This window comes from Aythya fuligula, chromosome 7, assembly GCF_009819795.1.
Source record: "Aythya fuligula isolate bAytFul2 chromosome 7, bAytFul2.pri, whole genome shotgun sequence".
NCBI classification, from domain to species: Eukaryota; Metazoa; Chordata; class Aves; order Anseriformes; family Anatidae; genus Aythya; species Aythya fuligula.
The window spans coordinates 32,889,265-32,916,072 of record NC_045565.1 but is presented as its reverse complement, the minus strand read 5'-3'; the positions used below and the strand labels follow the sequence as shown (position 1 = coordinate 32,916,072).

General features: G+C 39.2%; 1 protein-coding gene across 4 annotated transcripts in view; it reads left to right on the top strand.

The window, feature by feature from the left end:
- Nucleotides 1-213: 213 nt before the first annotated feature.
- The window catches only part of ATE1 (arginyltransferase 1), an 84,739-nt gene continuing 58,144 nt past the window's right edge, over nt 214-26,808 (top strand). Inside the window, exons 1-7 of one of the 4 annotated variants that reach the window (XM_032191083.1) lie at nt 214-283; nt 2,060-2,123; nt 3,606-3,668; nt 4,366-4,469; nt 5,459-5,731; nt 11,171-11,403; nt 14,099-14,227. In XM_032191083.1, the coding sequence (XP_032046974.1) occupies nt 2,062-2,123; nt 3,606-3,668; nt 4,366-4,469; nt 5,459-5,731; nt 11,171-11,403; nt 14,099-14,227 (864 nt within the window). In that variant the 5' untranslated portion in view covers nt 214-283; nt 2,060-2,061. Of the gene's footprint in view, nt 284-454; nt 561-2,059; nt 2,124-3,605; nt 3,669-4,365; nt 4,470-5,458; nt 5,732-11,170; nt 11,404-12,927; nt 13,057-14,098; nt 14,228-26,808 lie in introns of those variants that run through there. The other 3 variants (XM_032191082.1, XM_032191081.1, XM_032191080.1) reach the window with 3 other exon arrangements.

Genomic DNA, 26,808 nt, shown 5'->3' with positions numbered 1-26,808 from the left:
GCGGCCCAAAGCTGAGCCCAGCGCAGAGCACAGGGGGCGATCACCTCCCCGGCCCTGCTGGCTGCACCATCCCTGACACGAGCAGGGTGCCGCTGGCCTTGCCCTCAGCCCCGGCCCCTTTCCCCGAGCGGCTCCGCCGGGCGGGGCGCTGCGGGGCGGGCTGTGCCGAGCCGAGCCGAGCCTGGCAGTGCCACCATGCCCGGCGCGGTGGTGGAGTACCGGGGCTGGAAGCAGGGCGGCCGCTGCGGTTACTGCGCCTCAGCGCAGGGCAAGGTGTCCGCCGGTGAGTCTGCCCTCACTAAAGATGGAGGGAGGCGCCGCGGAGAACATGGCGGGGCCGCTCCTCCCTGCCGGCTCCGCCCGCGCCCTGCCCGCACCCAAGATGGCGGCGGCGGCCGGTTCCGGGGGGCCCGGGGCTGCGGGCAGGGCGCTGCCCTGAGGCGGGCGGGCGGGCATGGCGGCGGGGGGCGGCGGCTCGCCCAGCATCGTCGAGTACTTCGGCGGGGAGGATGGCTACCGCTGCGGATACTGCAAGAACGAGAGCGGCAACCTCTCCCACGGTGCGGCCCAAACGGGCGGGGACCGAGGGGCTGCGGGCTCCGAGCGGGCGGCGGGGCCGGGGGCAGCCGCTGGGCAGCGGCCGCCGTCCTCATCCTCCTCCTCCTCCTCCTCTTCTTCCTCCTCCTCCTCCTCCTCCTTTTCGTCCCCTTAGCCCTTCCCGGCCCCTCGGTTGTGGCCTGCGGTGTGGGGCAGCGCCCCGAGCCCGGCCCCGGAGCTCCTGGTGTCGGGGTGTCTGAGCGCTGTGTGGAGAGCTGAAGAGGGCTTCTGGCGTGCTAGGAAAGCTTAAATTTTCTGTGTAAAGGTCAAATGAGCAGCGTGGAGGAAAAATGAGGAGGGTGTTACTATCCAGTGAACAGCGGTACCTCGAAATTTGTGGCTTGCTGTTGGGATAAGAGAGGGGAAGAGCGTGGTTGTGGGGGGCTTGCTTCTTTCATCCTGCCTTTTGGGGAAGGAATCTCTCCCACCGATAACACAGGTTACATGAGATACACCTGCATGGCATCGGGCTGTTTGGGAGGATGATGCTTGCCCTCCGCCCTCTCCGTTACCAACCCCTTGTGTTGGGTGGGAGATCAGTCACTGAAACCCCACGCATGCTGTTCTCTACTGGGACTAGCATGGAGGTGCGGTGGTTTTATTCAACCTAGGAAGCAAGTGTGCGTGAACTCTGTAGCTTCAAACTTTTGCATGAGGATAAAAATGTGCTAGTTTAGCATCTTTTCCTTGTGCACCTTCATTTGAGTGCCAAACATGTTCAATGATGCTCCTTCCTCCTCCAGTGGAAGGCAGCCGCATGTAACAGTTACAAGTGGTCTACGTTTTTTGGGTGTCAGATTTGAGCCTGCTTGTTCGAGCTAGCTTGTATTTTAAGGCCAAAACCTCATGTTTCCAAAGTGATTTCTTCAGAGAGAGCAGCAGCTCATCCCCATGGCGATGCTCAATGAGTTTAACGCCATGGTCAGACAAGTTTTTTTGGGGGGAAGCCAAAGGGGAAGTGAAGCCTGCACTTTTCCTTAATTTGCTGGTCCAGAGGTGGCAGCTCCCCGAGGTCTGAGCTCAGCAATCACCTGCAAAGTGCTCCCTGAGGGGTCCCTGGAAAGGCGCTGGGTGAACCTCAGCAGCTCCCCGAACAGCTCTTCTCCCCCAGCGTCTCTCACTTGGTTTAACAAAGTTAAGGAGTGCTTCTAAGTCATTTGGTTGGTGTATCGTAGGGAAAGGTAACAGGTGGATACATAAACTTTTCACTTTCACTTTTAGAATGATGTATTTAGTTCAAAGTTTAGTTTATGTCGTTACAGCTTTTTTTTTTTTTAATATGGAACGTGGTGTTGAAATAAGTAATTGATGAGATTTATCAATATGCCAAGTCCTTGAGAGACATCTCTTCAAAAGTCAATATTAGCTGATTAATTTTACAGTGATTTCTGTAGAGCTTGTTATATTTTAATGTGTTAAAGCATAATGATGGTCAGTGAAGTATATTAAATGTTCATTTCAGGTATGTGGGCACATTCGATGACAGTTCAAGACTACCAGGATCTCATAGATAGAGGATGGCGAAGGTAAATTTAAAAATAAAATAACGTTATGCCTTTGTAGATTAAACTTTGTTTTGATTCAATTTAGAATCCAGATTTAAACGTTAGGTTTCTGAAAGCAGTTAACTAGCTTCCATAAAAGGTAGGAATAGAAATATTTGTCCTATGCTCTGTGACTTTTAAAGCATGACACTGTTGAACAGGGGAAAGAGGATTCTCCTTTTCTGAGCTAATATAAATATGGTGATAATAAATTAGTCAAGATCACGTGGGAATTACAACTTTAATTATTAAATGGTAAATATGTCTTTACAGCATACTGTATTTAAGGGCAATATTCTTTTAAAATATTCTTTAATTAAGCAAATACTGAGTGTTATGCTCCTTTTTTTTCCAGTAGTGTATGCTGGTTTAGATTACTTCTATTCTTGGTGTTGCACTTTAAAAATGTGTGTTAAACTCAGTCTGTCAGCTTTGCATCTTATGCCCATAAAACAGGCGGGGGGTGTGGGGGGAATTTCTGGAAGTTCAACATCTTGAAAAGCTTGAATGTTGAGCATTTAAGTGCCCCTCAATATCGGTTATTTTCAGAAAGTTGTAAATAAACTAAAACAAATTTCTGTCAGTATCCTATTCCTTACTGCACAGAAAAACAAGCGTCTGCTTTAATAAGTTCAATTTGGTGGCTTCAGGAGTGTTTTAAAACATATCTGAATGTTCTCTCAAACACTGCATAAGAAAATGATAGCCAAGCAGATAAACAGATCGAGAGCTGCCAACTGAAAGCGGTGCTAGGATCAAGGGCGTCTCTTGGCCACAATCAACAGGCCTGAGGATTGGTCACCAGGTGCAAATTTGATAAAAGACCTTTTTCTTTGTCTTCTGTTGTAACGCTAGGATTCCTGGAAACTTTAGTGCTGAATATATTTGGGATCTTCTATTTCAAACTCCTTTCTGATGGGAATCTGATCGATTTTGAAAATCCACGTTTGCAGGGGAGTGTTTTTTTTTCCCCTCTCCTATTCTAATGGAGTATTTTGACCACAGGAAATATTACTTCTCTTCTTCCTAATACCTATCTTTAGGGATATGTGGAATGGTATTTTATTATCAGTATTGGAGCTTATGCTGGAGTTCTAACGTGGAGCAGAAATAAAAGAAGGTAACGTGCGAGGGTAGCTCATCACATTCTTCCCAGTTAGATTTTTGGCAAGGAGTCTGGACTTTCAGGCAGGAATGTGCTGGAGAATCCAAGGTATCATTCTGATACATAAAGAACACAGCAGATACAACATGCTTTTCTTAGTTATACTCTATGATTAAATTTGTTAATTAATAATCATTTATTTTAAACAGTATTTAGTATAATGGCAAAACTAAAAAACTTGCTTCTTGGCTTTTGATATTCTTTCTGTAAGCATTTTTTATTATTTAAACAAAATTTCTGGTTTTCCATTAATTTTGTAGTACAAACAAGAAATCAATGCATATTTATTATTTTTTTAGAAGTGGAAAATACATCTACAAACCTATCATGAATCAGACGTGTTGTCCTCAGTACACAATAAGGTAAGAGAGCTGGGATGTAGTGCTGCAGTTGATGTGATTGTTTACAATGTGTCCAGCCATTTGTGTTTACTGCTTTAAATACATAAAAGCAGATTAACTTTTGAAGTCTTAATGATACTAAGTATATTCTGTTGGGTTCGTGCACAGGCAGGTCAGTGGCTCTGTAGCACTCCACTGTCAGCAGTCTGCTCAGTGCGTGCCCTTTGTGTCTGGATTGCAGTCCAGGGCAGGAATCCCCTGACTGCTCTCTTGTTTGATGGTTGAGGTGCACCACTGTGTCTGTGTCCCCAAAACACTGCCATAGTAGCCCAAATAAGAGAGGCGATCAGTTGAATAGGTATGAATAATTCTAGAGAGGCTTTTCTGCCGTTAGTAGTTAGAATCAATGCTGTGTATATAAGATGGATAAGTGAAAAATTGTAGTGTGCTAGCCTCCTAGGAAAGCTTATTTTCTGCAGTGCTTCAGGTCACCTTAGCATATTTCAGTGATTATGGTATCCGTGTATATTGCTATAAAATATTATGGAGTACAAGACAACATAACTTTTACTAACTCAAGAGTGTTGATAAAATAATTGATCACTTAATATATGGAAATTTAAGAATTAGGAAATATACAAGTATTGTAACTTTTTTCTTTGAAATAATCTTTCTCAAAATAAGTAGTCATAACTTTTTTTTTTTTTTTTTTTTTAAGATGCCAGGCGTTGCGTTTTCAGACTTCCAAATCTCACAAGAAAGTTCTGAAGAAAATGTTGAAATTTATTTCTAAAGGGGATGTTTCGAAAGTGGTGAGTGAAGGTAAGAAATTCTTAGTGTTTGAAAAGCAAGACTGATGTTTGAAATGAGGATCAAGACAGATTGATTGAATGGCTAATACACTGGTGGTTTTTTTCATGCAGCCCCCTTTATAGAGGGCTGGCTAAGTTGTGCTTTTGCAGCATTTTGAATCAAGGGCGCTATGCTGCCCAGAGAACAAATTGTGGCAGATGACTTGCTTTGCCACAATTTCATGGAATCACAGAATGGTTTGGGTTGGAAGGGACTTAAAAGCCCATCTCCTTCCAACCCCAGGCCATGGCAGGGACACCTCCCACCAGCCCAGGCTGCCCAAAGCCCCATCCAGCCTGGCCTTGGGCACCTCCAGGGATGGGGCAGCCACAGCTTCTCTGGGCAGCCTGTGCTAGTGCCTTGCTGCCGTCGTTGAATTTGCTCCTTGTTGAAGGATGTTTACTTACTTTTTGCTTAGAAAGGCTTCTTTTTTTTTTTTTTTTTTTTTTTTTTTTTTTAAAAAGAAACCTGAGCACATTCTCACATTCTTTGTGGCTGGTATGATCAGATTGTCACTTCTATGACCGAGGTAAAAACAGCCTGGAGATTACTAAAGAAGGACAGTAGGTGGCAGAGAACAGGAAGAGCAAACAGGGAAGTAGAGTTTCTGGCAGGTGACTGAAAAGTCCCATTCTGTTTATCGAACACCAAACCCTGCTGTTCTCTGGTAGAGATCCTGTTGTATTGGTTCTGAGATGCTATAATTTCCCACTTGTAGATGTGCAGTGCGAGATTAGTGCCCCATTTCAATGTAGAAAATAAATCTACGCTCATTTCTGAGTTGGTGCTAGCAATATAGGGTCATAAAGGAAGATTTCTGTTTTCAGACTATTCCGAACTTTATGTGTTGGAAAACAGTTGTAAAATTGGAAAGAGTTAATATTGACTTTAATTGTGCAAAGTCTGAGCTGCAGTGACAGCGAGAGAAATTAACTCATGCAGTCTTTACTTATTTACAGAAGAGCCTATGGATTCCCATATAGAGGATGTAGTCCCGAGCGATTTTGCATACAAAAGCGAGTCTCAGGTCAGCCAGACTGAACTGACTCCCTTGAAGGAGGATCACACAGAGGGAGTGGAGAATGAAGATAAGGACAAAGCTGAAACAAAGGAAGAAGTGAATGTGAAGAAGGTGGAGCCGGGTTCTCTTCAGATACCTGTCGATAAAGATGCAGCAGGCCCTGGAGAACCGTCACATTCGTCTAAAACTGTTCATGCACCGCCCAAGCCAGGTAGTTACACTTCTGGTAGCAGTCAGAATATATTTTCATTATTGGCATGTTGTTGAAGTCTCTCTTTTTTATATCGCCTGAAACAATTCACTAATTGTTTTTTTGTTTTTTGTTGATTTGTGGGATTATAGTGCATAAATTGATAGGTGCTGCGTGTTACTTGTTCTCCTAGTTTTTCCTCGAAATTGCATAGATTTTCATTATACTAGATCTAGTAAGATCATCATAAGATCTAAAAAGAATACCTTAATTATTGTTTTAACATTTCTTCACATCCGTAGGTTGTCTTGTTATACAAATTGTGCAGTAAACACCCTGTGAATACACTCCTGTAATAACTTCAGACACTATTATGTTTTCATATACAGTTTGCTACAGACCTACATGGCACTGGAAGTAAATTCAGTATATTAACGTGTTTTTATTTCTTAGGCTTAAAGGAAATTTATTTAGAAGAAAACTATTCAAACATATATAGAGAGGGATACTTCTCTATAAGCAATGGCATTTTCTAGTTGAGGTTTTTCATCTATTTGGGAGCTTGCCTTGTTTTATGTTTTGGCAAACTTTATCTTAGAAAAGCAGTGTCCCAGTGGATGTGAAATTATGAAAAACTGCATTAATTTCTATCTTTTCCTTGCTGTGAACTTAGTATTACATTTCTGTAAGGAAGTACAGTAATTGTGCACTGAGTAAGGGAACCTTGATCATCTTACTTCCTGAAGCATTTCTACACTGCTAAAGCTTTCATGCTAAAAATTGAATGTAAATGCATGTTCGTTTCTAGAGTTTTGTGTGGAACTGTAGGGAAATATTGATGACATTTTAAACGTAATTCCAATATAGTAATTCTAATAGCATGGCCACTTTTTTTCCCCAAGGTGGACGTTATCTCTTAGCAAGTTTTTGCATCATGATTATAAAGATTTCTGAAATAATGCGTTTGGACGGAGTTCAGACACAAAATCTTTACCCTAAAAAAGGACAAGCTCATTGTCTGCCTGTAATCTTTTCTGCCTCTGCACCCCTTGCTGTGGCACGAGAGCCTGGAATCTCCACCTGATGGCAGTGGTGTTAAGCTTTTTGCACAGCTTGTTGTGACAGGGTAGGCCGTGTGTCACAGCTGGTGGGTAATCCTCTTTGTGCTGCTATCGGAGCTGCTGCACGTGCGGAGGAGTCCTTGAGGGTCCCTGGGGAAGAAAAGGCTGGGAAGTACTGCTAATGGGATGCTTGTGCAGAGTGCTGCGGGTTGCCTCTCTTACAGCTTCTCGTGTGCCCTTTTCTTGTAGGATGTGATAAGGGGTTGATGGATTGCAGCCAGAATAATTCATGCTCGTTAAAATAACGTGAATTTGCTTCAGGTGCATCCAATTGCATCAGGTTTTCACCAGTTTAACAAGCAATTCTGCATCTAAACAAAAAGGAAAGTTTTTTCCAGAAATGCTGTCAGAAACCCAGTGGTGCTGCATAGCATTGGTACTGCTGCAAGTTCCTGGAAAATGTATCCAGAATTTTCCAGACTTAATTTTATTTTTCAACTTTATAAAATGCAGTCAAACTTTTATAGCCCTGCTGTGCAAATTTTCACAACCCTCTTGTTTTTTAAGTAATTAATGAAAAGCTTTACTTTATGTAAACTTCCACCTACATGGAAACTGACAGCAGATGGCAGTCTTGGGTAAAGATTATTGGTATGAAAATGGCGAAGTGCTGTCTTTAGTTATGTTAAGAATAACCTTGGGTAAAACTCCAAACACTGCAAATGCAGATAAAGGAAGTTTGAAATGTTGTTTGTACTGTGTTTCAGAAAAAGGGGGTTTACTTTTACGGCAGAGAAATAATCATTAATGTGCTTCTCTCTGCAGGGTTTAAATTAAATATAAAGGGAATAAGAAATGCATCAGAAAGCTCATTTGATATTGGCTTTTTTTTTTTTTTTTAGGGTAGGTGGTGTCACAGGTCAAATTTAGTTTAAAATTTTCCAGATAGAAAGATGTTTAGCTTTCTTTTTGGAAAATGTAGACTTATTCCGTAACAAGATTGTTTAATTGCATTTTTATTCCTTTATAAACAAAACAGGTCATTGTCCTATAGGAATAATGGGCTGTTTCTGCACAGTTTCAGATAGAAAGGAAGGTTTGCTTATGTCTGCACACGCGTTCATTGTTTTAAGAAGTTTTTCTAGCTAACTTACAGCTTATAGAAGATACGAGACATGAAACAGAGCCCAAGGCAGATGAAGTGCTGTAACATTCTTCAAATTTATCATGGGTATTTTAAATAAACTCTTCCACTGACTTTTGTTTGCCCATGGTCAGATCCCATAATGTCTGTAATTTCCTCGGAATATTTGTCCTTTTCTGGTAAATGCTTTAGTACAATGAGACAAATACTCAAGAAGCATGACCGAGGTAAGGACACTTGATGTAAAATTGGCTGGTTCAGCTGCAGGACGTCTGGAGAGCGCAGAAGCAGCGTTAGCTCCCTTTCGGAGTCCCTGAGATGCCCTCAACACTTCAGCTTTCGTGGAGCCCGTGTGGAACAACCAGGCTGGGGTTTTTCTGGGAGAGCCATGAAGAGCTTCCCCAGGAGTGTGCTTACAAACTGGTTCAAGAGCCATTTTCACAAGTTTTCCATGGTTAATGTAGAGAACGTCCTCGATTGAGCAACCACCAATATTGGTAAAATTGTATCCTGCAGGTCAGGGAAAGGGCATATGCATAGGTGTATTGTTTGTTTTATTGCACATTTCTCAGATTTCAGATTTTTTCCAGTTCATTATTTTTCTTCCTGTTTTGGGATGCATCTCCAAAAGACGACCGTGGTGTTTCAGTGCAGTTGAGGCAGCGTTACTGTGCAAGTCTTGTCTATCCTGTAAGTTCTGAGCAGAGGATGCTGCAGTTTGGGTAACTGTGGCTACATATCCTGAGATCAGAATAACCTTCCCCAAGTCCTAGGGACTTTACAGGTCACTGCATCTTGATCCACTGACCTGTGGGCTTTATGCAGCCAAGGTCAGCATACTTTATGCTAAGAAGCAATAGCAGGACACTAAGAAATAATTTTCAGTGGCTTAGAATTCATCAGGTTGCAAGTAAAATCTGCTTCCCTTACTCCAGTTGCCATTACTGTAAGGTTGTTCTCATAAAACTGTTATATCTGGTTTCTATATTTTTTTCTCTAACTCATGGGAAAAAACATCTGACAATACTTCTTTCACCATCCTGACTGTAAAATGAGCTCGGGAAAAAAAAAAAAAAAAGTGATAAACTAGTGGTTTTCCCTTAAATAAAATACCATTTTTTCAGTGTAATAACATGAACATAGTCACCAATACAAAGTTTCCTGACGAATACCTGGTGTGGGTTAAGCCATCACAATCTGTATGGTAGGTGCATTAAAAAGAATAGTTTACTGATGCCTGAAAATTGATGCCAATATGTTTTGACAGCTTCTGTGTTGTATTGGTGAAGGTGGATGCAGGCAGTGGCTCCAAAGGCTGCAATTCCTTGCTGGTGAAGTGAACCTAAACGCATCAGTGAGCTTTTAAGATAGCAGTGCTCTCCCCATTTCCAGTTAGCAGAGCATGCTGCTGTTCACCCTTGTCCACGGGGAAGGTTTGAAGTGGGTAGAGGAGAAGAAAGATGTCGCTGTTGGCTAGTAAATTACTGGTAAGAAGCAGGAGGAGAAGGAAAGAGAGCTCTAACCACGGTTTCATAGGGGTTATGGAAAAAATAATTTCCAGGCCTCTTAGAGAGTAAAGTGGGATAAGCCACAGTTAAGTCTGGGTTTGGATTATCCTTTATCTCCTATAAATATTAGCAGAGTTGGAAATGCGTCGTCTTAATGCTTCAGATGAAAGCACCTCACCAGTCAGGGTACATTCCCATCTGAAAAGGTCAGTCAGTCTTTCAAAAGTTGCCAGTGTGTCGTTTCCCAAATATATGGGGTTGGGGAGAAAGCTTATGGCATAAGAAGACTACTTCAGCACTTTGTCATAATATTTGTTACAGTTTTTGTTCTGTGCAAGATGTATGATTCTGTATTTCCTTCTGTGGGAGTAGTCTTCCATTATTCCTCTCCTTTTGAAATCTTTAATATTATGGCTCTTTTTTTGGCCTCCAGCTCTACTACTACTGGATGTAAAAAATAACATAAAATACAGAATTAGAGTTACTTTTGATTACATTAACTGGCTGATAATATAAAAATAAGTTTTCCCTCTGTATGGAACTTTCTATATTGGCTGCTATTCTGAGACAGCTATGTGCTGAAACTTCATTAATTCTTTCATTGCTGTTTTGAGCAGTGCAGCAGGTTCATACAGCTCTTACCCAGCTTCTGGAGTGAAGCATGATATTCAATTACTTGCCTGTGCTACTTGGAATAGCTGATAATGGTGTACGAAGTTAAAGAAAAGGTGAAAGATGGAGCTACGAGCAATAGGAAGATATTTCTTGTTTCTGCAAGTGTTTAGAAATCTGGATTTATGAATTTACAGCCAGTATCAATTAAATACTAATATAGGGGGAAATTGCTACCTGTAAATAGATGATTTGTTTGGTGACTATCCTTTCAGTGCATCTTGTGGGTGGATTGGAGACCAGGCATCTTTTCCACATTGGAATAAGTTCAATATTTGTATAATTCTCCTAGTCTCATATCTTGACTTTTCAATCTTATGTTGCTACTCTAAGTATAAAATAATTCCGGACCCTTTATTAAGGAATTTGGGTCAACCTCGTTTTTCATTTGTGTGCCTTTGGCTTTATATTCCTTTAAAGTTAAGTTCTGGTAGTACCAGTTACTATTGTGCATGGTGATCCTTTTGTTTTCTAGGTGTGACTTCTCTTTTAAGTAAATAGCATTTCACTAATAAAACATTATGAATGGTTAAAGATACTGGAGTAGAGTTAAACTGATAGAAGTGAATCTACTAGTAAAAACATACCTGAATATTATTTTTTTATAAAATTTATTATTTTATTTATATAAAATTACATGGCCTTTTGCTCCTTTTGCAGGTTTCCTTGAGGTTTTGTGGTTGTGGGTTTGTTTTTGTTTTTTCCTTTAATTATTTGAAGCTGATCCTGTAGCTGTTTGGATATAACATATCATAATACCAGGCATGAAACAGAAGCTTTGGTTTGCTTTTGAGAGAAGGATCTGGCATAATGGTTTAAGGACAAGCTTAGGGGGAAGTCTTTTCATATTACTTTTAAAATATATGCTTGACTCTGGCTTAGACAGCTCGAGAGGAAAAGCTCATTGCAACTTACTTTGGCGTTGGGTGTTGCCAGTAGCTGTGAATGACCATGTGATGTTCAGACCATGGTCTGCAGTTATTGGTAATTTTAACCATTTATTTTCAGTCGTCATATGAGGGCCACTTGTTTGTTGCAAAATGTGGTGTTTAATTCTTTGCTTGTGTCTTTGAAGGCAAAGGGGCTGATCTGAGCAAGCCGCCGTGTCGAAAAGCGAAGGACATAAGGAAAGAAAGAAAACTGCAGAAACTCCTTCAGAACCAGATGGGCACACTTGAAGGCTCTCCACTTCAGGCAGGACAGCAAGCTCTCCTCTCACAAAACTCTAAGACTCCAACAAACCAACCCAAATCTATTGAAGACTTCATTTTTGTCTCTTTGCCTGATGATGCACCACACAAATTAGAGGTAACGGCTCATTCACTGCTGTTGAAGGCAAATTAAAGAAAAGGCTTGTTAAGGAGTTTTTTAAACTCTGCAAGTGCTTAGATGCTTAGTGTCTGTGACTTTGGTAACTGGCTATAGATTAAATCTTAAAATTATGTGGTACATCGTGATATATTTGGTACAGCTGAGTTCTGTGTGACCACAAGGGGGTGTTCTTGCACTTGTAGTCAGTTGTTGAAGAGACCAGTACAGTTTACAAAATACTTGTAAATTGATTTCATACTGAGTGACTTGAAAATGAATGACTGTGAATTAACTGGGTGCTGGATCATTAGAGAGATTCAATATTTAGTTTTGTGGTAATAGTTAAACTATTTTCTCTATTAAAGCTTGACAAGAAAGCAGTAACTGTTCATAAAACTAAGCAGATAAGAAAGCTCTTCTTTATAAATGTCAGTGGTACTTGTTGATGTCTTTGGAAGCTATTAAAGTGATGGTAGAAAATTTGCATAATAACCTGGTTGCAATCAAATCTTTGTAATATAGAGACAGTCGCTTTTTGACTTCCTAATGTGTGTTAATCATAAACACAATATTTTTCTTCTGGAAGCTGAAAAGCTTTCAGAACTAACGAAAATTCCTGTAGCTGCTGATTATCAATGATGGTATGAAAAATTAAATTTTAAATATCTTTTTGTTACTCACTTAAAGTGATGGCGAGCTAGAAGATGCACCTTAAATAACTGATAATAAGCCATGAAATTGATCTATTTTGCTAACACTTCCAAATTTTTGATGAGCCATATAACAGAAGTGTAATAGCCTTTTTTGAACATTTTCATTTAGAAGATGTGGGGAAAATTAAAAGAAGAATGGTTCTAGCAGTTCTTTCTTTTGTTCTTTACTATGTCTGTCAAGTGTTTTTTTTTCTAGAAACAATAGTTATTTGTGAAATGGAAACATACTGAAAATTCTGTGGGTTTTGAAATGAACGTGCCCTTAAGACACGTAACTTCCTATTAAAATTAACTCATAATTGAGTAAGGGAACATTGTTTCCTCTTCCTCTTTAAATTTGAAAAATATCTGGACATCCCTTTGGGATTATTGCAATGCAAATGTGGTCTTATCCAAAGAGCACAGATATGAGTCTTCCAAATATGTGGATCCTTCAAGTGTATTTCAGTGTGGTAAGAAACTTCAGGAAGAGAAAATTTGAAAATGTACAGAAAATCTCTTTAAAATGTCATTCTTTATAGCATTTGTTGGTAGTATTGCTTGAAAACTATTCGTGTAGTTCCTGCAAAGGCATTTCAGTTGATTCATAATTTGAAAACCTTATGTGTCAATCAGTGTAAACATAAAAGCCTTCAACAACCTAAATTGAGCCAAAGAATTGGAAGGCTATTGTGTAATATTAATCAAAGTGTTAGGGTTTTTTTTTGCAGGAAGTCAAAATGTCTCTCTGTCATGATGCTTGTATATGTTTAAATGTATAATTATTGTGTGATATTGTAATAACAAATGTGTTTAACTTCTTCTGAAGGTGAGGGTGGTGAGATCATCTCCACCAAGTTCACAGTTCAAAGCCACATTTCAGGAGTCTTACCAGGTCTATAAACGTTACCAGATGGTTATTCACAAGGACCCACCTGATAAACCAACTATAAATCAGGTCAGAAGGCCAAATGAATTTTATGCAAAGCTCAGCTTCCCCTCCATTTTATGTGTCTTGCATAGATTCTAGGAGAAGCAAACATGGATTTTATATTCATTTTATACTCAGGGGAATGTAGAATACTGTATCAAATAAAAATCAACATTCTGAAAGTGCAAACTTTTGATATCTCTTTGCGAGTGCCACAAATATTTGGTGTTAATTGCAGACTGAAGAGCTTAGAAAGTTACACGAGTCTGATACTGAGTAAGAGATGGAGGAGATGAAGCTTTTGGAGATAGATGTTGTGGGCCATATAAATAGAAATTTCCTAGGAAATAAAAATGGCTGGGCACTTACCCTGATAAGTAGTCTCACTGTCTGTGTTTTGAATGCATCCCTACAGAGGAACAAACATGAGAGGCCAACATGTGAGCAAAGGAATCATCGCACAAACAAATTGTTTAAGGTTTGCAGAAGTTGTATAAACCACTTCAAGAAGTGATTAGTGCACTCCATCTAAATTGCACATCTTTACTGCTTCTTGTAATGTCTAGGCAGTGTGTAATAGTTAACTCATGTCAGGCATATTGCCTCTCAAGCAGTTAAAAAAAATAAATAAATGAATAAATAAATAATTCTGGAGTTTAGAGGAAAAAAGTACATAGCAAGAATATAGAACTGCTAAACTGGGGACAATAAGCGATATGCCATTAAAAATAATACATTTTAAAAATTCTTGAGGTTGTACAATGAAAATACAAATTTTAGTTGATTTGTTAGGTACTTGGTCAAAAAATAGGTCTAGGAAACCGGTGCTTTGGAGTGTTCTAGTTTTACAGAACTTTTATTCTTTCATGGAGCTATCAGCAGTCAGCTTAAGGTTAGTGTTAGTTCCCATATATACTTTTCCCTGTAGGAGCTCTACTTTTTAAAGTCGAATACTGACTTCAGAGGCTTTGAAATGGATAGGAGGAGATCTTTCACTAGCCTTACCTTCAGAAGCATATTTGATTCTATGCACTCAAAATAGTATGCTTGTATTTTCCTTGCTCTGAAGGTGAGGTTAGTACCTGTCTCCTTTGAGGACCCACAGTTCAAATCATCCTTCAACCAGTCAGCCACTTTATTTGCCAAGTATCAGATGGCTATACACAAGGACACACCTTCTGAATGTGGCGAAAATGAGGTACAGTTCACTGCATGCGCCTTCACAAAAACATTTTTTACTGTAAAAAATGTGGGAAACGCTATCTCCTAGAATGATTCTAAACGTTAAAACATGGAGTTTCAATCGGGGAGGGAAAATGTGTTTTCGAGCGAGCTTCCGTGGCTTTGAGTAAGCTTCTGTTGTAGGCTTCGGCCCAGGGGAAGCTGAACTGAAGAGGGAGGGAGTATGTGTTATCATAACTCACTACTAACACTTATTTTTAGTTAAGTAGAATTGTTTGTACATGATTTGCAAAGAGGTTAGGGAGAGATTTCTGTTGGAAATGGGATAATGGTATGGAAATGCCTTTTTGATGACAAGCATCTTCCACTTTAAAGTCATCTGTTACTTCTTTCATCTTTGTCCATAAGTTTTCTTTGTTTCACTTAATAGGTTAAGGTTTTAAAAATCTCAATTTCATTCACGTTCCATTGTTAAGCATACCTTTTAATTAGATTTCAGCTTTGCAGTAGAAATAGTACAAAAATACTGCCATCAACTGGTTGCCTTAGATGTAATGAGAGTACACTATATATGAATAAGGCTGCTTTTAAAATAGAAAAAGGTGTTTGCATGATTCTAATCCTATTATATTAAGGTTAAAAATAATAATAAAACACTAGTGAGGTTCTAAACAAGCAGCAAGTCTTTGGTTCTTTGGCAGGTGTCCCAGCGTTTTCGTTAGCAGAATTAACGAATTTGGTATTTTGGATCTCTCCTTTCTATCTGCTGCAAATATAAGACTTCAATATTGATCAATTCTGTCAGACCTTTTGGTTCTTGAGAGCAAGACTTGCAGAAGTGATACCTAGCGAGCTGTGGCTGCTTTCCAGGTAGAATAATAAAACCATATAATCATTTTTGGCTTTAGCTCAAAAGAATGTACAGGGAGCATTTTTGTAAGATCTGTGTAATGCTACTGTGGGAAACCATAAACTCTACTTCACTTTGTTTTGTAAAATAGTAGAACTCATAACAATAAGTACTAGTCTCTGCCTTTTTCTTAATTACTGACATAAATGAGGTTAATTATAATCCAGTAAAATTGGAAACGTTGAGAAAGTCTGAGCTATTTACTGGATTGGTAACATGCATTACCTGGGCTGATCTGGGACCTCATTTGCCTGCTACAATGAATGTATTTCAGCCTTATTGCTGAGACAGAACATGTAATCCAGTGTGCTTTTGCTCTGAAAACTGTTACTGCAAAGAGAGAGTGGTGAGAACCTCCTAATTTTATATTTTCTTTGTTCAGAATTACAGGTGATTTTTAATACACTGCTTACTCCCCTCATGAAGAATCAAGGGCACTATCACCAGGGCTGCTTGCAGTTCGGTTCTGAATGGCATCTGGCACTTGGTTCATCATGCCCTGTTTGGTCAGAGCGCATGGCTTGTCTTAGGCTTGTGTTTGATAGCCCTAATCACCCATATATACATATATATTAATATTTTTATTACAAACTGAGGGAGTCTAGAGGATTAAAGCTGTTTAAAGATGCACATTAAAAATTTCCACCCCATTAAGGTGTAAAGTCTAACACAAGTTAATTCCTAATGAGGAAGGAGATGGATTTCTCTTCATACTGCTAGAAGTTCACTGGGTTTTTATCTTCCTGTTTTTCCCTGTTACTTGTCATAGGTGTTTCTTCTTTTTCTCTGGCATCATGTTTGTGCAGGCTTAGTACAATATTCCAGGGGAGACAGGAACTTCTCTGAATCTTCCAGTAAGTGTAAAAACTCAGTCTGGTGCTGGTGGGTTTTGATACAGATCCTTCTAAAACACTAGAAATCATGTTAGGTGTGTTCACCTGACTGTCTGGTTAAGGTCTTGCTGTTCGCAGTTATTAGGCACCAAAGCACAGTCACCTCAATCAAAAGCATTTTGTAATTGATCCCTGGAGGAAGTAGACTGAAGAATACATTACACAAAATGTATTTTTGCGTAGGTTAGAAGCCGTAATACTGAACCTTTGTAGGAGGAGAATTACTGGAGTCTCTTCTAAGAACAGAAGAGAGTAAGTAGGGTAAAACTGGTCCAAGTTTTTTAGAAGGACAGTGGAAAGTACTGTTTGAAAGACCTCAAATTTTTTCTTCCTCTTTTTCAGACTTTGTAATATATCATACAGACATTATGGAGCCAAGTAATTTTTTAAGTAAAGGTAGAATGAAATTCTGTCCTATACACAGGGCTTTTTTCAGGGCAGTAACAAGTCTGCTTTGGGTTTTAAACTGGCAAACATCCAGGAATTTTTTGGATCTAAAATTAAGTCTATCTTTTAATCTGTGCAAGCTAATATAACTGTGTGTGGCTGATGAACCTCCTTCGCTGATAAGCCTCCATTTCAGGGAGAGTCCTGCACACTTTCGTGTTTGGAAAGCTTCTAGTTTAGGAAAAGTATTTAATTTACATTTGGCTGAACACTTCACATTCAGAAACCTGCCTGTATTTAAATTCATAATCCAACAAAAATTATTGTGGGTCATATTAACAAGTTCTTTTTGGAATATATTATTAAATTGTTGGCATTGCACTATACTGTCTGCCTGTATGATCTACTAGACTAGCTTTAATATTAACAGTATTATATTAAAAGGCAATTTTAGGAATAGACTTATAATTCTGGTGATTTGAAAATAACACTAATGTGGAAAGTTATATAAAAAAAAAGTCACAATATTAACATAAGGTACGTGAACTGTGAAGATGATTATTGCTCAATGAATGTGAAAGAAGGCTCTCTTTTTGCACCTATGCAATGTGTATACATCTTTTGATCGAGATTTTTATGTGATGGAGGGGACTTCAGTACAGGCAATGCATGGAAGGCTTAATGCCAAAACTTACTTAGAACTTTTAGGCACTCTCTGCTTAGTGCCATGCTGACACCATTGGTAACTGATGTTTCGGTGCCTTCAGGCCAGTGGGTCTTTTGGGATTTTCCTTTCACCTCCTGACTTCCACTGCTTTGGAATCTCTGATGGAGACCTCAGTTGTAAGCTCATGGGTGCCACATTGTGCCTCTCTTTTTTTTTTTCCTCCCTTGCTGCTGCTGCCACTGATTTGACCCTTGATGGATAATAGCTGGGATTTTTTTTTCATTTGTAATTTTAGAATTACTTGTGTACTGTGAGAGTTAACACACATTTTGAAAAAAATACATCGGTAAAGCTTTTATCTTGGAAGTCTAAATATTTAGGAATCAGAAAACCTCTCTTGGGGTTTGTTACTCCAAGTTTCACTGTCAGCTTAACAAGCCCTTAACAAACCCCCTGCGTTCTTCATTTTAATTTAACCCGTGGTCTCTTCAAACCACAGCTTGCTGTGTGTTTATGGTCTATGTGTGACAGAATAAGTGAAGATCTTCTGCTTAAGGACGTACAGGAGTTTATTAAGTGCTAAGTGAAATACTAGAAAACAAACCTTTCTTGTAGAAAAGGTCCTGTCTTTTTTTTTTTCAATGCAGTTTATTTTTGATGAGCATAGGATTCATTTATTAGTTCTGGTTCATCGAAGTGGATATTTTCTGGAAATTCACAGCTACAGCAGTTCTAAGACCGAATTCCACTTGTGACTAAAGCCTTGTACATTATATATTCTGGTCCTTTAGCTATTAAAATATAGTCAGGTTCTGACACCAGTTTACCTTAGTAAGTTTAAAAAAAAAAAAAAAAACAACAAACTGAAAAGTTCAACTTTCTGTAGCAAAATAAATAAATAAAAGCAATTTGCAGTTGTGTTTTACATGTTTAAAGAGAAGTAATTATTCTGCTACAGTATCTGATTTAGCATCCTTTAGTCTTGTCCATGGCTTTCTATCATTGAAAATATATCTCCTTTAAAAACATATTGCTTTTTCTCCCCTTTATTCCTCTACTCAGTTACTATTTTTTTCCAGTTTTCTCATTCTTCAGTGATGTTTCGAAGACAGTGGTTTTCTTAACTTTCTGGCAGCATTTCTTAGCACAGCTTGTATTGATACAGGGCTATCTACTTCTTATTTCTGAACCTCTCTTTCTTCTTGTAATTTAATCTTTGCGCAATGTTGTTTTTCCAAAACTGAGCTATTATATCTTCAGTAACTCCTCGCTTGCTGTCTGTATTTAACTTTGGCCAGTCATACTCTGCTGGATAATTTGGCCATCAAACAGCGTTTTGTCCCTTGTGTTAATTTAAGCCAAACTTGGAAAATGGTACTTGTTTTACCACTCTGATAATCTAGTTTAAGGCATTGAATAACTTCTGGTGGTGCAGGGTTTTGCAGAATCATGTATTTTCAATGTTTTGGCAAAAGCCTTGTTTGTTTATTCTTTATCTGGAGTTGTGCTTACTCTAAGGTGGTCTTTGGCTGCTAGCCTGGTGTAACGCAAGTGCTTGATAGTAATCTTGCAATCTGTTTTAAAGCTTGAAAATGGGGGGTGGAAGAGAGAATGTGAGAATTTCTTTTGGGCCAGTTGGTTTGGATGTGCTCAGTGTGCTTAGATTTCTGTGAGGAGGCTTCAGTAAAATTGGGCCAGCCGAGGAGGCTGCGTCCACCCACCTTGCTCTTGTGTAGATGTAGCATCTGCCATGCCATGCTGACTTTTTGTCAGAAAGGTCAAGATTACATCATGCCATGAGTATTGCTGCTAACGTGTTTACAGTCGCTGCTCATACAAATTTTGAGGTACAAGTCTGCAAACTAAGTCTAGTTTACTGCATTCAGCTTGAGTATCACAGCGTTGGTGTGCAGGAAGAGCAGTTCGGGTGAATGCATCTACCTGAGTGTGTAGGCCTCAAATTGTTGTTTGAGCTTTTGCTGGAGAGAGGCAGCACTGAGCCCTCACAGATCCAGTGGCTTCTGTCAGAGCTAACCAAAGGGAGTGTAGAAATGGAGTAGCAGTGTTAAACCTGCACCAGGTCCCAGGGGTGCTCTGGCCCCTGAGGTGAGGAGTACCCGCCATTGCTGTGGGGGCAGTGTCACCATCCTCAGTGCTGAGTAGATAATGTGGTAAAGTAGAAGTAAGTTTGTGATCAGCCAAGTAAGATCCTATTCTAGGAACCATTTTAAGCATCTTCTTGCTGCTGTAATCATAAATAACTTAGCTTGTGAGTGAAAATGTTTCAAATCTCTGGTTTTGTCTTGACGTAAATGCTGCAACTCTTTTCTGTATAGGTTTTTCATCTACTGATTATCCTCTCTTGTCTTTTTTTGGTGTCTGGTATAAATCGAACTTCTCTTGAAAACCTTCTGAAAACCCTCAAAACCCTTTAGTCAGCCTCAGAACTGGCCTGCTTGTCCCTGTGCTTCGGAGGGCAGTCAGCTGCTGGTGGCCAGCAAAGTAAGAGGTGCCTAATGGCACTTGTGTTGGTGTGGTTTTACTGAATGGGTTGGTGTCCTGAGGAGAAACACAGCAAACCACTCTCTAATTAAAAGTTGCTCTTAAATAGTGCTGTGGAAGAGCTGATTTTTCAGTTTTTCCTCTGTGGGAACACAAAGCCTTATTATGCTGCTATGTAAATGCAGTTATCTGCTTTCTGAGTAATATATTGTTATCTTTAAATGAGTCGTTGGGGAAATCTGAAGAATTAGGGGAAACCCCAACAGGTTATTAAGTGGGAAAGTATTAATAGCTGAATGAATTAAGATACAGGCATGGAAAATAGATGTATTGCCTATTGAACAAGTTTATCCAAGGCTACTCTTGGATTAACCAAGCCCAAAAAGTGCTTGGTTTTGGAAGAGGTGAAAATGCGCAAGGGTAGAACCTGTGCTAGTGTTTGTCACATTCTTTGCACTTCCTCTGGCCTTTTTTCTTTTTGGAAGTAGTGCGCACAGATCTCTTTTCTCTGGTCCAAGATGATAGTTCTTGTGCACTTTCAAATACAGCCCTTGTTTGCCAGCATTTATCCTTTCTTGATAAAGTAGTGGAAGACTGTATTCATGTTCAATATGTGGATCTGTGTGGAGCTTATAAAAATCCACAATGTAATCAATTGCAAGAACTTATTTACACATCTACAAGTTACATTTATTTTTTTCTGCTTGGGTGGTAGTTTTATTTATATTCTGCAAGATTCGAGCTGTAATGAAGAAAAATTGTGAAAATGTAACCTGGGAAAACCTGAATAAGGGCAACTTCGATAATGAACAGAGAGGCGATACCAGGCTGAGCATCCTTTGGTTAAAGAGGCATTGTTTCCCTGTATTTCAGTGCAGGATCAGTTGGAACACAAAGCTGATCAGCAGATCAAGAGTACCATGATTGTTCAAATAAATTTTATGAATGACACTTTGTCCCCTCTTTTGTTTTTTGTTTTTTTTTTTCAATTGTCAGAAGAAATATAATGAGTCTTTATAATATAGCTTTGTCTTAATTTCTACACAGCAAAATGGACAAATGTGGTTTTGTGATCTGGAGGTTTTGGGATGTTGAGCAACTTGCATTTTAATAGCATTTGATTATTTTGCTGGATGATGTAGTAACATATGCTCACTATTGGTCTGTAAGAGCAGTAGTCTTTTATTTAGTAATCTTTATAAGACTTTCTGCATATAATACTGCATACTGCAGTTGATCTGCATTAAAATATCTTTAATTTGTTACAAAGGCACTTCAGTTATTCTTTGTATTTAGAAGTCGACTTTGGATCATCCAAACTTGATGTATTCTCATAAATGCACATTAACTACTTGTTCTTTCATTGATGTTTTTCCAGCGCTTGATCTGTCTGTATTGAATGTGGAGTAGTACATAAAAGAAAAAAGCTGTGCTGCTATTGCAAACATTTATTATCAGATATTTATTCCATTAGCAATGTAAGAATAGCTGTATGTTGGCTATTAATTTGTTATAATAATGAATCTTGATTTATGCTTACAGCAGATTTCATCAGCTCTGACAGCTTCTATTTTCCTTTGGTGCTGGAGTTAAGTCAACTGTTATCCCCAAACAAAGCAGAATTGAAATACATTTTTCTTTCCAGTGTAGTAGAAATAATTACATTTTTTGTAATTGCTTTTTATATATGTTTTCAATTAGCTGGAGTAGAGAACGTGAAAGTAGAATTCTTTAACTTTTCAAATGGTTATTTAAATGATGACAGCTAGCGGATTTGAATGGATAGGCATTTGAATTCCAGGCAGGTTTTTGCTCCAAAGTCCTTGCTAAGACTACAGATGAAGCCACGTAACCAATTCTGTGCTTCGTGGCGCTGTTGTGCTGATACCTGGGTTTTGGCCACTTGAAGAAAACCAGCAGAATAATGTATGGAATAATGTTGTGAGAAGAAGAGAGAAGAGTGAACTTTGTCTCCTGCAGCTCTAGAGACAGAAATGCTTTGGTGATGGAATCAAGCACAGATGCCCCATGGTGCAGCAGAGATAGCTTGCTCTACTGGCGTGTCACTGCCTCTCTGCTGGGGCTGCCTCAAGAGAGGAAGAGTATGAGAGTAACCAGTGTTTTATCCTTTAGCTTCATCGAATTACAGCAGAAAAATCTGAAAACAAGACAGAAACCCTAACTGGGTCCAAAGGCTAGGCTGGCTCTTCAGATGTGAAGCTGGATCTAAGGAAGCTTAGTAGCAGATCTGCTTTGTGAAGACAAATCCTGATTTGCAAACGTTTCAAGTCTTGCTTGACAGCAAAATACCTGGGTTTCTGCATAGGAAATGCAGGGGGGGCTTTGCAGAATATAAATCACCTGGAGGATTTCTGTGATCCAACCTGCCCAGCTTTGGGGTGATTAACTGAAACATTTTGGAACATTTTGATACCTGCTTGCCCTAAATCTGAAGTGTTAAAATGCATTTCTGGGTATTTAAACGGTAGATGCAGATGTGGAGCTTCATCAGTCAAAACGCGGAGCTCTGCAGGCAGGGATAGTAAATAAAATGAATACTGTGAAAATATTTTTTCTGGGCCCTTTCATGCCAAGAGAGAAACTTTTTGATCCCAATAATGTACTCATTAGCTAATTTGGGCAGAACAAAGTAGCTCTCTACCAGTTCATCTCAGTGAAGTGTCCATCTCACCAGACACATTGCATTTCTGACCCAATCTTGCCCTTTTTTTGAATCTATCTTGAGGTTGTCAACATAGTAACTGTCTTATATATTATGTATTGTATATACATTAGAACATAAATATATACATTGGCTAATTCTGTTCTTTAGCTGTAATCAGTTCTTGTTGAAAAAAATAACAAGAGTGCTTGTAATTCCAAATGGAGTTTATTTAATAATATATTGCCATGTAAAAACCAAGCATTTTTTTTCTTCGTGCCTCTTCGCTGGTGAACTGAATGATTGTGATGGGTGGTTTAAAACACTGCTACAATATACCTGGTTCATTAATGTGAATTTTTTTTTTTTTTTTTTGGTTTTAAGTCTGTTTACAGTAGGTTTTGCCTTTAAGAAAAGGGCTGAAGTGTAACCAAAACAAGCTATGTGGCAGCTACACAAGTTAGAAAACATTTTCATAAATGATCATAAAAATTCGACGGTAGTTTCCAGAAAGAGCCAGAGTGAACGGTTTATTGCTGTTGAGGCCTACTGAAGCAAGCATTTTATTTAACTTTTCACGGGTGTTTTATAATGACAAGCTTGTAGAAAAATAGTACGTGTCTCAGTTCCGCCTGCAGAGCGAGCTGGACGCTCTCTTTACTTCGTGCTTAACTAAATATTTGTCTTGGAAGAAAAGAATTTATCAACACACAAAAGATACACTGTTTGGAAAGGTGCAAGAAATTACTGAAATAGGTATCGTTTTTTTTTTTTCCTTTTCCAGTTTCTTTAATTGCCTCCCAGAAATACACTTGCACTACTATAGGAAGCGGAGCGACCAGCCTAGGAAATGCCAGGGAGCGCCTTCTGATCGATTCCGGCAGCCAGCTCCCAATTTTTAGGTCTCTTTAACCCAGTTTCCTATTTCTTTTTTTGATTTTTTTTTTCTAGCGAGAGAATTCTGGGGAAAAAATCGAGCCTTTGTGGTCATTGTTATCTGCCTTAGCTTGCCCAGGCAGCAGTACGTTTTTATAATGCTCTTGAATGGGCTCTTTTATCAGCTCAGTTGCTGACAGCGCTAATCTGATGCCTGGCTCCTCGTGGTGGGCTGCTGCTGCCACAGAACGTCTCGCTTCAGTTACCTTGCACGTCAGGTCTCTGATAAACCTAATTTTAAATCCAAGAGCACTTTTTGGATCGGCCTGATTCTTTCAGTATGCTCCCGTGGCCTCGTGGCAGCAGCGCTGTGGCCCTATGAGCCAAAGAATTTAGGTGTTTGGTTAACTAAGCAACTTGTCCATACCATTTCAGATCAGAGTTTTTACATGTACATCCTGGTTTACGTGGTTTTCGTAATTTTGACACTGAGTTTTCTATGTATGTCCACATAAAATTAAAAAGAACTCCTTATTGTAGACTGAGGGATTTCCATTATTTTGAGATTGTGGCTTTGCCTGCTCAAAAGAAACAGTGAATCTGTCATCCCATAATGGAATCGAAATCATCATTATGAGGTGCAAGCTTTGTCCCATCACCAATCACTTGTTTCATTACTTCAATTCTTGGTCTGAAAACTATCATTAAGATACGCATTTAAACTTTAAATCCCTCTTTCTATGTTATCAAAAAATCAAAGATTTACTCTGGAGCTGACCTACGCTAAATATGTCAGCTCCAGAATAAACGTTTGATTTTCCTGTTAACATAGGTCTACGGTGATGTTTCAAGGATAGTGGGATAGCTTGGCATCAGCTCTTCCTGTTAATCTTGTTTGATTTTGTCTCATTTTCTGTATTTTTACAGCACACACCATGTTACAGAGCATTGTTCGTTTCTCAGGTCGATTTCAGTCCAGTTGCCTGGAGAGTTCCTCATCCTTGTATTTTGCGGGTCAGTTACTAGGTTCTAGCCTCACAGAAGTTTGATTGAAATTTTTAGTTTGTTTGTTCATTATTTGAGTATTTTTCACTTTTGTCACTCTACAAGTGAAAACGAAGAAGGACAATTAATGCTTGAGAGCAGAAACATCTTTATTTTGAACTTGTAAGAGGTGATGATGTCTGGAAAGCACTCAAAATGGGGAAACTGCTCTTTTGGTGCCAGGCCGCTTGGGTTTCCTACATGTCAGCATCCACGGCATCTGAACATCCTCCCTCGTACAGCAGGTGTTAGCATTCTGGTTTTAGTGCAGCTTTTTGAAGGTGTGCACGTGCTTGCACTCAAGCAGTTGTCTTCCTGCCTTTTTTCCCCCTCCGTTTTGATTCTTAGCAGTGTCCTTTTAGTCGTATTGGGTGTGTTTGAGTTTATTTCCCATTGGTCTTGTGGTGGCGATGGCTTCTTTATGGCAATTGAAATCGGTTTGCACCAGGGAAAGAATCTTGTGGATTTCATATATATAGTTTTTAAAAGACTGAAGCTTAAGTAATTCAGCTTGAAATGAAAATTAGGAGAGCGTGACTTTGTGAAAGGAATTCCAGTTGTGCTTGTATGACAGATTGATTTATTTGGCATAAACACCAGCTCTTGACTGTGTTTCTTTCATGGTTTGTAGAATCATTTTTGAATTGTGTTCGTAATTATCCTACAGTATTAAAATGAGACTTTTTTAATTTAGAAAATGAATCTTACATTTATGTTAGTTTAAGTAGCTGTGTAGTCCAGGTATATTCCTGGGTTATGATGAAAGTGTTGTGGGTATGGGGGTGGGAGGAGAGAGTAAGGGCTGAGAAGACAATAGCAAAGGTCAGGGAATCTAAAATATTTGTTATTTTCCATCTCTGTATGTCTTTAAATTCTTCCTTTTAAAGCAAAACAATTTCTTAAGTGACTTCTAGAAGAGATTCACAATCTGCTGAAATTTTCTAGCGCTTGGTTCAGAAAATGATCTGACCTGAGAACCTCGAGTATAAACAGATGAACTAATCCGTAATAAAACTTGCAGTGATTTCTCCCCATACGAGGGTGGTACAAATTCAAGTGCAGTTAATTTTTTCCTGGCCACCAGTTGCAGCGCCCCCAGCAAGCCGAAGGGATGCTGGGGTGTGCTTGGGGCGCCCTCCCCTGCCCCAAAACCCAGCAGGGCTGGGAGGATGGAGAAAACCATTTGAAAGGTGGTGCTGGCTCCGTTTTCTCACCCATAGGGTTTAACATAGGGTTTAACTTGCACTATAAAGCTAAAGTTACAGATTAAGAACTATCGGGGGTCTTCTGACATCAAAATGAGTAACACATGGCTTATCCTCCCGCTGGCTGTAAGGGCTGATGCACGAGCAGGGCAGGAATTTGTAAATCTCTGGTCTTTTTTTATGGGAACATAACTCGGTAATTCAGATTTTCATTTTTTTTTCTTCAAGTATTGCCTGTTTTTTTTTTTTTCCCCTTAATCTCTGACCCTACCCACCAAACCAATAAAAATTCTGGAATTGAATTAAGATCTCACAGGCATTTGTTTATCTAAATTCAATAATTTAGAGCATCCACCACTCTGGTGGTGAGGACATCTGAAATGGCTGATTGTAGGAAATGCCCGTTACCCTTGTCTTCAAGAGCAGCTTAATCGAAATTCAGTGTTCATCCCAAAAGTTTGCTGTCCATTCACAGCTCAACTAGAATGCTGCTGTGTGTTGGAGAGGGAAAACATCTGGAGTCTGACTTCTGCAAGGTCTTGTCTGTTAGCATCACTGCTGGAGCACCTTTTAGTGCATCTTAGGGCAGGCTGAGATTCGGTGTTCACTTCCAGCTACAATAGAACGGTCCAGGTAATGTTTGCAGATCCATATATCTACCAGAGGCTGCATTTTGATTTCTAAAATCTGAATTATGGCATTTTCTGAGGAAAATAAAGTTTTAATTACTTAGACTGTATATGGGCCTCAGTCCTGTGTCAGCAATTTGTAGTGTTGGCACTTTTTAATGTTGCCTGCCTTCCTCTTCTCCCCCGCCCAGGGAAAAATGGGATGCTTGACAAGTAATCACCTGCAGTTTTATCTATCCCCCTTTAAGCAGAAAACTCTTCTCTAATTTATCTCAGAAATTCATAGAATTCTTGACCAAGAAATCTTGTGAACGGTCTTTTTTTTTTTTTTTTTTTTTTTTTTTGTGTGTGTGTTTATGCATATTTTTTTTTAAATCAAACTTCAAATCAGAAGTTGTTGATTACTCTTGTTTTGCAGTTTGGTCATGACTGATTTATTAAATTGTTCGGCTTATTAGAGGAGGGGGAGTTTGGCTGTGTGACACAAACTAGCTCTTTAACAAAGGAATGTTTTGGGGTTAAATTCATAGAATTTTGCAATATCTTTTAATGTGTTTTATGTGGAATCCACCACTAAGGAGATATTCGTATTAAATAAGCAAATGATGGTAAATAAATAGCTATTATATTTTACTACTCTTAGAAACTTGCACAATCATTAAAAGCTTGCCTTTGTCTGATTATCTGTAGCACGTCATTTTGTTTGAGTCAAGAATCTGGTTTGGAAAATGCTTGCACTTTCAGGAAGCTGATTTTTCTTTTTCCCCTCTTCTTCTTTAGACTTGAACAGGCTTGCTCTTGATTTTGATTGCAAAGAGACTT